At 38.9% G+C, this 15,692-nt stretch overlaps 1 protein-coding gene across 10 annotated transcripts in view; it reads left to right on the top strand.

Annotated features, from left to right (window-relative positions):
* ITPR2 (inositol 1,4,5-trisphosphate receptor type 2) overlaps positions 1–15,692 on the top strand; it is a 273,831-nt gene that overhangs the window by 149,903 nt on the left and 108,236 nt on the right. For all 10 annotated transcript variants that reach the window (XM_068655998.1, XM_068655985.1, XM_068655992.1 and 7 more), the window contains 2 exons: positions 440–582; positions 2,572–2,680. In XM_068655998.1, coding sequence (XP_068512099.1) covers positions 440–582; positions 2,572–2,680 — 252 coding nt within the window. The remainder of the gene's footprint in view (positions 1–439; positions 583–2,571; positions 2,681–15,692) is intronic.

Genomic DNA, 15,692 nt, shown 5'->3' with positions numbered 1-15,692 from the left:
GTCACTGGAGTTTACATACGAGATGAAAATCACCTGTGTGGTTAAATGACATCAAGTGCTTATGGGCTAAGAAAACAGCGGAACCCAGAAAAATGGAGGAACCCTACATACCCAGGAAGCAACACTTCAGGTGATATACTAACATCATGTATACATGTATGACAAGCAGTGTTTTTCCAGCACATCATCATCCTGACTGTTCCTGAGTGTTTCTGAGGCATTACTAAAGAGAAATTTGAAAGAGAATAGCAACATGAATAGTTATGGGCACCTTCCCCTCCTCACCCAGTTTGAGGAGTGACATGGAGAAAGGAATGAGGTTGCTTTACTGTAACCTGAGCTAACAAGTGCCAGAAATGGGTTGGGTAGCCCATAGTATTTTTCAGCTCCACAGCAACTTTCTTCTAGTTTTGTAGTGACATTCCTTTTTATTTCCTAGGATGTAGTGTCCTCCTTGGAGCAGCAGTTCACTCCCATGATGCAAGCTGAATTCTCAGTGCTGGTTGATGTGCTGCACAGTCCAGAGCTGCTTTTTCCTGAGGGGAGCGATGCCAGGATAAGATGTGGTGCTTTCATGTCCAAGTAAGTGGTTTAAGGAGAGACCTATTTGCTTCTTTGGAAAAGATGACAGGGAGTTAAAATTTTCAACAGCACTCGCCTCTGATTTTCAACAGCGACTTAAGCATATAGGAGTCTTGAGTTCATATTGAAAGCTTAAATTGAGGTCTTTGGCTGCATGTTTTATGGTTCTTGGAGGTTTAGGAGTCTGGAGAGGAGTGGGGAGAGAGGTTTACTTGACTTGTCTGCCTAGAAATTTAATCTTAGTAGCTTGTTATGATTCTGACAGGCACAATCTACTTCTGTTTTCTTAGTGGGCTGCTTTTGCTATTAAGTTTCTTCAAATTGACAGCAGAAACTTGGACTTCCCATGGTAGAATCTTCAAGAATTCATAATGAAGTAGGGTGTGCAGTGCTATTTTTTTGATAAAGCAGATAAATCTTTTGATTTTTATTTTAAACTGCCAACAGCTCTTTCTAAAATATATTTCACTGGCACATTATCTGATCCTGAATTATTAGATGCTTAATTTGCAGTTTGTGCATTGAAATAAAGATGTTCAATATTTTTTAATAGTCCTCTAGTGAGATGCCCTCTCTGCCCTTGAGAAACTCTAATTTAAACAGAGGTAATGTGAGGGAAACGGACACATTAGGCAGCTTGCCTGTTTCCTTGGCTTTCTGCATCTTCTGCAGAGGTAGTGTTATAACAATATAATTTATATTTTTGGAAAAATGAAACTAAATTCTGAGCTTGTCCCATCCCATCCCCTATGTCCAAACTCGTGTTCAAAGTCAGCACCAAATGAAGTCTAGGGCAGCTGAATGTGGCCCCTATAATCAATAAACAGCTTTCTCTTGTATTTAATTAACTTCCATGGCAAAGAATGTTTTGCAGGACTATGCAGGATATTGTAAGATAAAGATGTAACTCTTCACAAAATATTGTTAATACTGCAGGCCTGAGAGCTGATTTTTTTTGAACTCATAGCTCATGAATTTGGTTAACATGACCATGGGAGAGTCCTGCATGATATTTCTACTGAGTCCCGGATGGCCTTAGCACACAAACTCAGCAGTAATTTAAATATAATTGGTTCTGTTGTGCTACAGATGATGCAGTGTCATCCCTCCTAACCCTGCTTTAGGTGTCTGTAATATAGGATTGTTAATGGGTAGCCACAGTGCCTTTGATGTGTGCTGATCGTAGGCCATAATATGAAGAACACTGTTCTGTCTACTGTAAGTCAACACTGGTACTGAAGGAAGAAAACCAGTCTAAGGCCTTCAGATATCTTCCTCTCTTCTGTTTTCACAGTAGCAATACAAGGACTTGCTCTGTACAGAGACTGAAAGGCTTCTTCTGGCATTCTGCTTAAGCAGATTTAAAACTCAAACTCCCATCATAGTCTTAGTAGGAGGCAGAAATATACCTTGTTTTCTGACTGTAAAACAGTCCTGTAAAGTTGTGTGAATGTGTAAACAACAGTTATGTTTCATCCAAATAACTGCATTTCTGAATGACTCCATGTAAAGTTTTAGGATTGCTTTGGAAATTCTTCTGGATCCTTTTGAGTGGATGCTGTTTGCTAATTATATGATAAATATTATTATAAACACCACTGGGGTTGGAAGTTGTATAAAGGCTATAGCTTTTAAAATTTCAACAAGTATGGTGAAGACTAAATACCTTTAAATAAACGTTAAGATGAATGCATACTTATCTCTAAATAGATAAAGAAAGGGTGAAAGAGCAAGTTTGGATCTTAATCTGAAAGCATTCAGGAAAAAGTGGATGTACAATTCTGCCTTCTGTATGGCAAGAAGATATACAAATCGTAACAAAAAACAACACATTGAAAGTCCCATTTCCTTTTTTAATTATGATTTCTCATGTCTACTTTTATTTCCTTGAGGAAAAATACAGCGACAGGCGATTTTTGCATGAAGAAATTGTAGCATGGCTTAGTAACAATGTGCAATGCTCTTTAAGGTTTAATATTTTACTTTAAGGTTGATTAATCACACAAAGAAGCTAATGGAGAAAGAAGAAAAGCTCTGCATTAAAATTCTTCAGACATTACGAGAAATGCTTGACAAGAAAACTAACTTTGCGGAAGAGGTACTGCTACCATTTTACTATTAAACATAGAACTAATTGCATGGTATTAAAATGTTGGCTCTAGGAAAGTAACAGAATCTGACATGTTTTCAATTTCTTACATGTTTTAAAGATGATGTGGTGTCTCAGAAACAATGTGGCAAGACAAAGTAAGATTTAAACAAAAGAAACTATGTGCCTTACATGGACAATTTTTTATCAGGGACTCTACAAGAGTTAAAGCAATAAATTAGCAGCAGCAAGTGTTGGTATATGTGATCATTATGTATTAAATATCCTGTATTTATGGAAACTAGTCCTTAGGTCTGACATCTGACTTTATCTAGCATATAATCAATTGAAAACATAAGTTTTTTTTAATTACAAGTGTACAGTTTTTCCCCATTGCCCGTGGTACCAGACTGTTGTAATGCATTTACTTAAGGATCATAAATGTGTGACCGAAATATGTAATGTTCAAACAGAGTTGCCAGTTTTATGGAGAACTGACATAGTCTGTACTCTATAAAGTGTCTAATTTTTTGCACCTATTAACGCTCCTCCCTCTCCTCATGTTACCCAGTTTTGTCTCACAAAAACTTTTTCAAATACTTACTTCACTTTGCCTTGTGCCTTTGTATATTGATAGCTAGTTTCAGATTTATATCTCAGCTGTCCCCTTCTAGAAGTTTTAAGCCTAATCCCTGTACATTTTGTGCGGTTTCTTATCCATATTTCTTAGAATTTCCCTGAATTGTTTCAGTATTATTCATTCTAAAATGTGAATCACAGAACTATTACCTAATCTTTCCCTGCCATTATTTTCATTTGTTCACAGCTGACATGTTTAGTCAAGTATGTTCATGGGTTTCACTTCATTTTGAGAAAATATGCTGATCACAACCGAGCATCACACTGTTTCACTGTCTTAGGCTTTTGCACCCAAATATTTTGACATGTCTAAGTAACAATGCTCATTCATACTATTGTACCTGGCAAAATTATCCGCCATTCAGATATAAAAGCTATGAGAATTAAGCTTAGTCCTAATCTAACGTGGAGAAAAAAGTATATATATTTTTTTGGTGACTAAGATGTCTATGCCTATTTCTGAATGTATGAGACTTAACTTTTTGGTTAAGTGTTTTGGTCCAGTCAAATGATGTGATAAAGTAGCAAGACGCTCTCTTCTCTTTATGATAAACGAGCCATATATTAGAAATGTGAAACATTCACATTGCCTTTGTTTTGACTGTATACTATTTGTTTTGATTTCAACATATGGACATAAGAACATGTCACCCAGGCTAGACAGGATAAAAGAAGCTCAATGCAGAACAGTGAAATGAAGACAAAGGTGAAATAGCAAAACATTAGCCTTTCTCTATACAGAGACAACGAGAGCACACAGAGCAAACCAACCTGCTCTTCATCTCCTGTACATAAGCTAGCTCAAAGAAGAATGTGGTTAGGCCTGGGCAGAAAGATGTGGGTGTTTTTTTTTAATGTTATGACAAGAGTTTCACAGGTGAAGCAGAAATTATCCTTAGTTATTATTCTTTCCTACTCTGATAGCTTTCTGGGTCCATAATCCCACTGCATCACATGGAAAAACCTACTTGCTTTTGTAACTGTATGTTATGAAGAACTGTGCCAAACATCTCCAAAACAGTTGCGTGACCCATCAAAAGTTAACAGTATCTCAGAACTACGTGGGGGAAGAAAAGCAATGAGCAATGCTTCAACATAGGACTTCTAAAAACAAAACAAAAAACCTTTCCTGTTCTAATTATTCTTTGTTCCCAGTTGTGGATGCTGATAAGCTAAGATTGAGTGAGGCCACCAGAGGGATTGTGCTCCATTGGTATGTAAGGACACTTCACCCATCCAGCCCAGCCTCTGATTCTCAGGAGAGGATGTCAAGAAGTGTATGCCCAGACCCTCTCTTACCTCTACCATCTCAGTAGCGGCAAGGGCATGATGGATGGAAGAGCTGTTTGGGAAACAGAATTTCTCCTTCACACTGTATCATGAATCCCATAAATTTTACATGTGAGGCACATAATGAGTCAGTGCAAACAAATAAATGAGTAAACAAGCATGTATGATTTGCAAGTGCATCTCTGGCTTTCTACTCTTATGAGTCATTGTTCACAATATGGCCTTCAAAATAGCAAAAATAGCACAATGAATAGCCTGTTGAACATTTCCAACTTTTTTTGAGCTGTGATGTCAATGCCTGCAATGTTATTTAATTGTGTTATGCTGATACTAAAAAAATAAAGTAAATATTTAACAGTAACACCAGAACAAAGCTACATAGGGACATGTGATTCTCCAACAGAGAGTCTGAGTTTGTTATTCATCCATCATAATGTATTTTGTGTGATAAATTTGACAGAAATGGTAAACCTTTGCTACTGCAGACTTTATCACAGTAAGAAACCTGGAAGAAATAATGAAATAAGATTTCACCCTCTCTTTATTTCCTTTTACTTCCTACAGTTAAGATCCAGGTCTGGGAACCTGGCCTTCTATTGTCTTTGTCTTTCATTTGGCCACTTACCTTTCATTTGCCTACCATTTGTTTTGTTGAAGGAACAGTAGGAAAAGACAGCCTTAGGAGCTTATTTCACTATTTGTAAACCTTTTCCCAATCCTTCCCACATCCATTCCCTCGAGTCAACTTTATTGTTGAGCCTCCCTCTACTGGTGTATTTCTGGGCTGTGGTGCTCCTGCTTTCCTGTCTCCATCCTTTGTTGTGCTTGCAGTTTGCCTTTGAGGCAGTGCTTGCTTGTGCATTGTTTTGCTTAGTGCTGCAACATCTGATTGTGTTAGGAATGAAAGTTTAATTTCAGAAGTTTGATTTAAAGTTTATAAATGACACATTAAAGCTCTTGGTCATTGATTGGCTTTCATAAGTAATTGCAGGTGATTATCACATTCTCCCTGGAGTTCTGTGTTAAGTCCTAGTCCTATTTGTATTGATTAGGTAACTAACAGGAATGAAACTTGATCTACAGGCTCTCTCTTACATCAGACTCTTCCAGAACTGTGCTAAGGCACTTGGGTGAAGCAGTATGTGGAGGAAGTCGACAGTTATTTCTTCCTATACTATGGTATAGATAAAAGTATACTTTAGATTAACTGTTTAAGAACAGGAACAGGAGAGACTGCAAGGAATACACTTGGGCTAGATCCATTCCACCTGTTTTTGATTTTTATTGCTGGTGGGTTTTATACCCATTTTACAAGAACAGAGGGAACTTAGTCTAGAATTTCTGAAATTTTTATTCAAGTCTTTTTCTTGACTTTTGCCATAGTGCTTTATTTCAGTTTAATTCATCTGTGAATGCTGACTGCAGACCTCAGAATATGTGTTTCAGAATATGGAGAACATTTCCAAAAGGATCTGAGAGATGTAGGCCACAGATAACACTTTGTAAATGACTAGAGCAGAGTAACATTATCTTGCTGCCCTGCTGAAAGCAACTGTCCCTACAACAGTGCTGGTGGGCTAGGAGAGTTGAGTGCTCCCAGCTGCTTCGAAGAGAGTTCAGAAGCTTAATTTAAACCCACCCTCAGTGAATTGGATGAAGTTGTTGAACTCTGACTAAACTGTGCTCTTATAGCAACATCTCAGCCCACTCTGCTGACATGTTAGTGCATGTACATGTTAGGGCATGTACAACTTTCTGATTTCCCAGTTGTTCTTAAATGAAGCCAACATCTCTGGGAAAAAAATACTCTCTCTGATAACATGCATATTTGACAAGTTTACTGTAACATTATTGGCTGGTCAGAGTGTTAATAGATCATAGTTCATAAGAGAATATGGCAGAATCCAAGGGTGTATATCCTGCCAAATGGTAGTTCCTAGATAAAACATAGTCATCAATAGACTGAACACTTCAGTAAGGGTTATTTGTGCTGCAGAAATTTTTATACCTCTTTACTGCTTTAGATGTTGAACTACAGTGTAAATAATTGAAAACTTTGAGTATTTTTTAAGTGTCAGCAGAACAAAGACTATGTAAGCTGCTTAATTGTCAGAAATACTTAGTTGTGCTTCTCACTGTTTTTTTTTTTGTTTGTTTTTTTTGTTTTGTTTTTTTTTTTTTTCCTGGAAAAACTCCTGAAAAATATTCTCTTTATCTTAATACATTTGCACCAGCTTTATGATTTAAAATCATAGAATTTCCATTAAAACTTCCAGTTTGGATTGTTAACATTTCTGTATTCCGCTTTAGTTCTGAGATGTAAGTGAACCTCCCCTCTTCATTTTCAGCAACAACACCAAATCTACATGTGAAACTTAGTACAGCTTCTTTTTCACTACAAACTTCCCAGATGTTGCCACTATTGGCTATTGGTCATTTTGTGCCAGAACATGTGTCTTTTCATGTGCAGCTGTTGAGAAAGATTGAATGATTTTTTCAAAAGGAATAAAAAGTCCCAGTTCATGAATGTATTGATCTAGCAGTCAAGCTGAAACCAGTGGGAGCTGCAGGTCTTTTTCTGATGGGAAAAATGGTCTCATTGTGTGCCTTAGAAGCCAGCAGAGGTTTCTGGGAGTCATTGCAGTGTCGTCCCACTGTTGCAGTTCCTAATCAAAGACATTTCTAAGTTACATTGCCTTCTATTCTATTGCCTCATCCTTTCAAGATGGTTTTACTTGTTTGCATCTGTGAATTAGACAGCATTCAGATAAATAACATATGTAGGTAAAAAAAAAAGTGGGGAAATAAGGAATATTTCAGAACATGAGGGCTTGCTATAATGTATTATAACTTAAAAGGACACTTATTTTAAGTGGAAGAAAGAACAGGATGTGAAATGCCTTTATTTGTGTTACTACTCACATTTTGGGTTAGTGGCACTACAAATGTTCTGAAGTGTCGTATTTACTTTTTCACCAATTTTGCTGTCTGCTTTGTTTTTGATCATATAGGAAAATGACTATGCACAAGCCTGATTATTTTTTTTTTTTACCTGTTATCAATATTCTCCCTACTAAGTTCAGAGAAACTGTAATGTAATATGGGGTTAGAAATACTATTGGAGAATGTTTAAGCTCAATGCTGTTTATAACAATTCTTTAAACAAAAAAAAAAAAAAAAAAAAAAATTGAGGTGGTAAAGGGCATTTTTACAGTGCCTTGCATTAAAACATTTTGCATTAAAACCTTACCTTAGGAAAGCAGCCACAGTTTGGAAGGATCTGGAGGTGCAGGGAGGAAAAGCATTTGGTCAGCTTTAGCTGTGGCAGGCTGGTTGCTATGACCAGTACATGCTTCTGTTATGGTCAAGAAGCTACTGTTCTGAATTTGTCACAACAGTTATGTGTGGCAGAAAGTTCAAATACTGGTGGGACAAACCCCTCTGTCTGTATGAGGGTTTACATGAAGGCAGTGGTCTGTGGTAGAACCTAAGCCAGCACTGATTCAGTGCAGTGGAAGATTCGAGCTTTGCTATTGCCATGAATCCTCTGAGCCAGTAATTGCAGCAGAAGGAGTGTCAGAGCATTCAGATACACAAGACTAAACAGTAAATGTGGTCAGACCCTTAAAGTGCGGTAATTCCTCATTATACCCATATGCTGACATTTTACAAGCCAAAGAAATAAAAACCTACAACAAAACAAATTAATGCAGTTTCACTCTATCCCGTCTCTCAGCTGGAAGCTGGAATAATTAAGCACAGAGATACCACAAAGCAGGTGATGCTGTTGTTTTTACTAGCTAGGTGTTGTTAGCCTTGGTATTTAGTGCCTCAGGCCATCAGCCACTAAGGCATATTGTTACAGCTGCACATTTCTGGTGCTTTGACACACAGCATAAAATAGACTAATCTGAAGTAAATTCTCTAATCTTAGTGGTAATTCTGTAATGTGCATTGTTCTGGACCATCCCTAGATATTCTACTGGCTTTCTAATCATCAACATTTTATAGAGATGTATTTTGATTCTAGTGCAAGAACCTGTAAGTGGTACAACTCAGGCTATGCAAAGCATGACTTCTTTTTAAGGGACACTTTTTTTCTGTAAGTCACGGGCAGTAGGCATTTGATCCAGTCTGTCATCTGCTTGTGTTTGGAGGGATGTTCAAAGCCCCTTGACTTAGGCCAGTTGTGAGGTACTTGTTGTGGTGTGTGTAGAGCGTAGTCTCAAGCAGAGTGCATTTTGTTCAACCTGAAGAGGAACTTCAAAACTGAAAGTCATCTGTCAAGGACAGGTAGGAGACAGCATTTCTAACCTCTTCTGAAGTGTAAAGTCATGACCTAGTGAAAGACAAACACTTTAGTCTGCTGTGGTGAGAGTGAAGCACATGCCTTCTTTACAGGACTGGGTGCTTTGATTTTGCCCTCTCTTTAATATGTAATTAACTGTCACCATCATCCAAATATATTATCTCTGGTGACTTTAAGGTACTTTTAAATCAGCTGATAGTTGAGTGAGCAGCGGTGGTGTTCACTGCTTATCGGTATTTATTTTTCTTTCTTTCAAAACCTTTGTTTTGCATTTATTTATTCATTTGTTCTCCAAATCTTAAACAAATCTAGTAGCAGGATACCAAGACTGAGAAAATTTGTGGTTGTAAATACATTTCCTTCTAAAGACCGTAGCCTCCCAGCAGCTCATATTTATCACATTTTCTTTTCACAGAATACGATATGTTGTTATCCAGATTTTTTTTTCAGAAATGTTAAGTCTGAATCTTAAATGACAAATTGTTTTAGAACTTGTGTCATCTGCCCTTCTGACATATATCCTTCCTCTGAAGGAACATCTGATACTGTAAAATATTTTTCTGTAGATACTGATTTAGACAGTATCATACAAAACAATAACAAACTAGAGTAGCTTTTCCTTGCTTTGAACTTCAAATGTCCAACTTGTGCTCTGTAATTTCCTCTCTGCATAGCGTTTGTGACATTTGGATACTCCATGTATTTTTCCTTCATTTTTTCACATGAATTCCTTTCTATGGATCTGATCTGAAGAACAGCAAAGCCAGCAGAGAGATTCCAACCTATTGCAAACTGTTTGGCATCCTTCCCTATTAATACTACTTTTTGTTAAAAGCAAACAGAAGAGAGTGCAAGGGAAGGGAGCTGCTTAATAAAGGAAACCTTCACAGACCTCTGAATATGCTTCATGCCACCTTACTCAAGTACAAAATTGCTGAACCTGATCAGGATCCTTTACATAAAGAACAATAATTGGGTTATTTTTTGTTTTTCTGTTATAAATACATGTAGGATGGATTTCACTAAAGATTTCAGTTTATCTAGAATTTAAATTCCATGCTCATTAAAGCTATTTGAATTGAGTTCTATGTCACGAAAGCATTGGGATCAAGGTTTTATTTCTGTCTGACTTTATTTATTTATTTTAAATTGTGACTAAAACAGCCAAAGATTTTTAGGAATTTAGTAGAAGGTTCTAGAAGATACTAGGTTGGCAAGGGGATAGGTGACCAAAGGTGTGTTGTAGATTAGTAAATACATGGAGTCAGCAGTTTTATCACATGGTTCACATCTACAGATTTGAGGAATTTTGTGTGAGAATGTATTCATATGTGTAAATGTAAATATTTATTTTAGATAGATGATTTATTCGTATTGCATCTCTTTTTGCAATGAGCACCGTATTACCTCCATGGTGGAGTCATATTAGAAGATGAATATTTGAATGTGCTTCCTGTGTCCTGCCATGTTGTTTTGTTTTTAGTGGAGTACATGTTCTTGCTTAGAATTTAAAGTGTGTAATGTGTCTTAATGCTCTTACTCAACATGAAGAAAAATACAATTCCCATGGCCAACCAAATTTTAGCAATTGGTACCTGTTTAAAGTATCCGGGTCACATCCTGAGAAGCCAGTATCTGTGCTTATTCTCAGAGGAAGAACAAGTCATATAGGTGCAGTATGTATTTTCCTACCCTGCCTGCCCAGTACTAGGAGGAGCTGTACTGAGGTGAGAAAGGAAGTTCCAAGGAATGTGCGAGTGATGAGTATGGGGGGAGAAACAAATTGCAGGCATCATGATATCTTGGATAGCTGCAGTTATTCTGGGGTGTTAGGAAGTTTTTCTGTCCCCCCCTCCCGCCCCCCACCACCACTTCTATGTATTAATTGCTATACATCAAGCCTACGTTTGTGAGCAGTTACTGTGTCTCTGCTGGGGAATGTTTGTAATTTTTATTGATGAGCACAGAGGAGTGCTGCAGTATCATAGAGACCACTGTGTGGCAACTGTGGACTTCTCAAAAATGTCTCCTGTCTGTGGGAGCAGGTCAGCTGCTGATGCTTCTGCACAGATGAATTCCCACAGCAGTCAAATGTCTGCAGTCATGGAGAGGGCAAGAGAAAATGTCTCCTTCAGTCTTGAATTTCCTTGGAATGGAGAAGGGTTGTTTTGTTTTGTGTTTGTTGTTGTTGTTGACTGTCACAAATTTGCTGTTGCTTTATTTAATACGTTTGAGCAACAGCCCTGTTTGTACTTCGCAATTGCACCAGAGATAGCAGTGAGCAGAATTCAATGCATTGTATTAAGGATGGCCAATGAATATTTATGATAGACCTAGGGAGCCAGTAATAAAAATGAAATCGGCATGATGCCACTAGATTCAAATCTTTGATCTCTGTTTTAAGAGAAAATACAATAAAACAGGGGATAATGGACTCATTATAATGGAATGGTTAGTTATGGTTAGTTAGGGCAGCATGAATATAGGTGGTGTTACATAAATGCTTTAGTCAAACATTTTTGACTCGGTAATGTGTTTTAGGAATGGAGTTGCTAAAGAAAACCTCAGTTTATGGTATTGTTTGGTTTTGTCAGTCCAAACACGAAGAACTAAGGATGCATCTCTTTCAAATACCAGGGTGGGCTATGCTCTTGCCTTTCTCAGGGAAGCAAAGGCAAAGCCAGCAAGTCTTTTCTGCTCCTGGCTTTCACCCTGTGAGCAGGAAGGGCTACAAGAAGGTGGCAGTTGCACTCTGTTTCCTGTCCAGGCTGTCTTGTCAAATGAGAGAGAATGCTTGGGGTTGTTGCAGAGAGAGGAAGGATCAGGGTTAGGCATCACCCAGGAAGATGCAAGGGCCCTGGCTAGAGACATGCCTCAGATGGAGCCCCTTTTCTCCATCTGGAGATGGGAGAGACTAGTGCAATGTGCAGACACACATTGCCTAATGTGGGGAAGCCTAATGAAGGAGTCTGTATTTGACAGGGATGGGGAGCAGTAGCGAGTGAGCTATTTTTCTTTTTAATAGTTGCAATTACTTGCCTAACACCCCTGCCACACTAAGCAAGAAGCAGAGGAGGGTTGATCCCAGGCCACAGATGAAAGCTGATCTTGAAGTCTCTGTTTAGCCAGACATGAGGAAGAAATGGAAACTCACTGTTTTCTGATTTGTTTCATACTGATGTAATTTCTAAGGGACTTAATCACTAATGACATCTGGCAAGGGATTAGTCCATACTGTGGTCCAACTCCCTCTCCTCACTCTCCCCTCCCCCCTTTCAAGGAAAAGAAAGTATATGCTATATTGAACTTCAGAAAACAGCTATTAAGCAACCACAGTACCACAGTAACTGCTTCTGATACGGGTTTTTTGTCTGATGAGGATTTTACCCAGCATGTTTGGCCTTGGAGGAGCGCCTGAGTAGTATTGCCAGCTGGAATTGTCAGAGCTGCTTTGTCTTCTGTCCCAGGAAAACAGAAGCCTGCCGGGCAGTCACTCTTGCTCTTATTTCATATCCCTGCTTAGTCAGAGTTGCCAACCCTAAGCATTGAAAGTCCTGAGTCAGGCCACAAACAAATCGTGAGATTTGGCTTGAAAATCATGAGATTTTTTTAATTGCAAGTAGTTTATTTGGGATTCCTTTGAGCCTTTGGAGTGTCTTTTCTTCAAACTTTTATTCTACAAATCCCAGAGCTTGAAATATGCTTTACTGAATTATGCACATGCTTGTTTACTTCAATGAAAGCGAGGTTCATTTTTGGTTACCTGGCCTCTGGAGTTCCCAGGGAAAAGACCAGAATATCTACATGATGTGCGTTGACCAGGCTGTTCAGTGAGGAGCCTGTTCTGGAGTTGATGATTACCTTGAGGATTATGAGCTTAATTATCTCGGTGTCACTTTGACCCCTGGGCTTTTTGCAGAGAGCTTTTTTTTTAGGCAGAGTCTGAAAGTGTTCTTTCAGTTTATGGCAATGAGCGCTTTGTGCAGGTTGTGCCTTGCTTACCTTGCAACAGCTTTTCATGGGTGGCATGTGGCATCTTGCCAGTGAAGTCTGATTATTCCATTTTCTTCCTGCTGCAGTTTCATCATCAGTCAGGTCTTGCTCAGAGGGTGCACATGCAAATGCTTTCTGTCATAAACAGTCACATGTGTAACGTGCTGATGTGCATGGATGTCAGTGAGAGGCTGTACGGGCTCTTGGCTGACCTGTGAGACAAGGAAGCTTGCTCTTAAGGTTTGAACTAGTGTTAATAACTCCAGATGCAGAGCTGTCACTTAGGGTTGGGGCAAGGACCTTATCAGACTGGAAATTCCTCTTGGCAGAGTTGTCCAAAACATTTTGTCTCTAAGTACTGAGGAGTTACACTAGTGATGTCTCCTTATATACCTTTTTCCTGCAAGCCTTTTATCCCCTTCCACCCTTTTTTGGTTTTGTTTTGTTTTTTGCTACCTTCCTTCTCTTTCCTGCAGGAAACTGCAAGCTAATTTTTGGACTCCTCAGCCGTACATGGTAGCAGTTTGTGTCCCAGTAGCCCCACGTCAAGTAGGGCTGGATGGATCAGTCCATCTGTCTCAGGTACCAAAGAAATGTAGATAACCTTGAGTTCTCAGGTCTTTGGTATGAAGACTTCTTGCTGGCTCCAGGGAAACAACTTGGAGTTGGAGGCAAGATAGAGGGGAAATACTTGTTGCCAATCTCAACCATGCAGAAAAGTGTGACAGGAGGGACCCTGTTCATATATACTGTTCCTAACTGAACCTCAAGAAAGCATTAAACCTTGCTTGAACCAGGAATTTTCTCAGCTACAAGAAACGAGAAGTTCTCAGCTCTAGGCTTCCTCCAGGCCACTCTACTGGGTTTAGTTTAGCCCTTTTGAAAATCAAACTCTTTAAATATACAAAGTTTGACTGTGGCTATCTAAAAATGAAAATCTTTGCATTTATACAAATGTTGGACATAGTTGTGAAATTCTTCCTCTTATACTGGCTAGGGCAGGTTTCTCAAAGTGGCTGTAAATGTTACTGAAGAACAGAGAATAAGCAGCCTTTTCATGATTTTTGTGAAGAAACTCATGTTAACTGGGTTGCTTTTGTGAGGCAGAGGAAATAACAGTGGTAATTCACTGCTAGCAGTGAAGTGGGTGATGGCCAGTGAATTTTATCTGGGGTAACACAGAGGATTGTTGTTGTTGTATCACAGTCTTTATTAAATTTGCCCTTGTTGTTGTTAGCATTTTATCATAGAATCATAGAATCATAGAATCATAGAATATCCTGAGTTGGAAGGGACCCTTAAGGATCATCGAGTCCAACTCTTGACACCGCACAGGTCTACCCAAAAGTTCAGACCATGTGACTAAGTGCACAGTCCAATCTCTTCTTAAATTCAGACAGGCTCAGTGCAGTGACCACTTCCCTGGGGAGCCTGTTCCAGTGTGCAACCACCCTCTCTGTGAAGAACCCCCTCCTGATGTCAAGCCTAAATTTCCCCTGCCTCAGCTTAACCCCGTTCCCGCGGGTCCTGTCGCTGGTGTTAATGGAGAAAAGGTCTCCTGCCTCTCGACACCCCCTTACGAGGAAGTTGTAGACTGCGATGAGGTCTCCCCTCAGCCTCCTCTTCTCCAGGCTGAACAGGCCCAGTGCCCTCAGCCGTTCCTCGTACGTCTTCCCCTCCAGGCCTTTCACCATCTTCGTAGCCCTCCTCTGGACACTCTCCAACAGTTTCATGTCCTTTTTATACTGTGGTGCCCAGAACTGCACACAGTACTCCAGGTGAGGCCGCACCAGCGGCCTATTTTTTTATATTTGACTATTTTGGTCAAATAGTAATTTTAATTCTGACAACAAAACTGACTATAAGGACCCAGAAGGCCCATTTCACAAATGGAAGTTGAATGGTTTAAGCTGTACTTTTCTTTTTTTTTTCTTCACATTGAAGTATTCTTACAGTGAATAACATCATATATAGGAAAAACTCAGGTTTTGCTATTTGATCTTGCATTTTTATTCTACTGCCTTGTGTGGAAATGTCTGCATGAAGAGAAAAAAAAACCAACAACAGCAAAAGTAACAAGTTTAAGGGACTGCTTTGGTCTGTGGTGTGCTTAGTCAGAAACAAGTAATTTGTATTGCAGAAATCTGGGCAGAGTGCTACCTATTTCTGTATGTGTGTGCAAATAACCTGCTATGCCATGCAGCCAAAGGAAAGGGAGTCAAATGAGAGCAGAGCTGGCTGCATTTTAGTGTGCAGAACACATGTGTTGAGCTAGGATTAGGAGGAGGCAGATGAACTGGCTCCTTCTGGGGTCTTAACTGATGTACTGGGAGGTTAGTTGGAAGGGCTGGCCCTCTGGAGAGTGATCTGCAGATAGGCTCTTGACTTAAGTGAAGCTGTTTATATAAACAGATGATTTCCATACCTGTGATATTGAAAGAGCTTGTTTTAACTCAGTAGCAAATTCTAGCATACCAGGTAATCTAAATGCAGGGGTTTGTACTTCCTTTTTTTTTAAAAAAAAAACAAAAAAAAAACAGAACAAAACAAACAAAACAACAACAACAACAACAAAAACCAACAAAAACTAGTCAGACAAGTTAACTAGTTGATACATCTGTTAATTCAACATGTATTTAAACTAATTTTTAAACACTAAAGGATTTGAAACTGGAAGAAATAGTTCACTTGATTTCTTAAACCTTCTCTATCATTCCTATTTCTCTACACACTTCTTCCTTTTCTCTTTCATTCTGATTTTTAGCTGAAGACAGACTTTATTTGAGAGCA

Source organism: Anas acuta, chromosome 1, assembly GCF_963932015.1.
Source record: "Anas acuta chromosome 1, bAnaAcu1.1, whole genome shotgun sequence".
Taxonomy (NCBI): Eukaryota; Metazoa; Chordata; class Aves; order Anseriformes; family Anatidae; genus Anas; species Anas acuta.
Note: the sequence above shows the minus strand (reverse complement) of the source record. Positions and strands in the feature narration are given on the sequence as shown.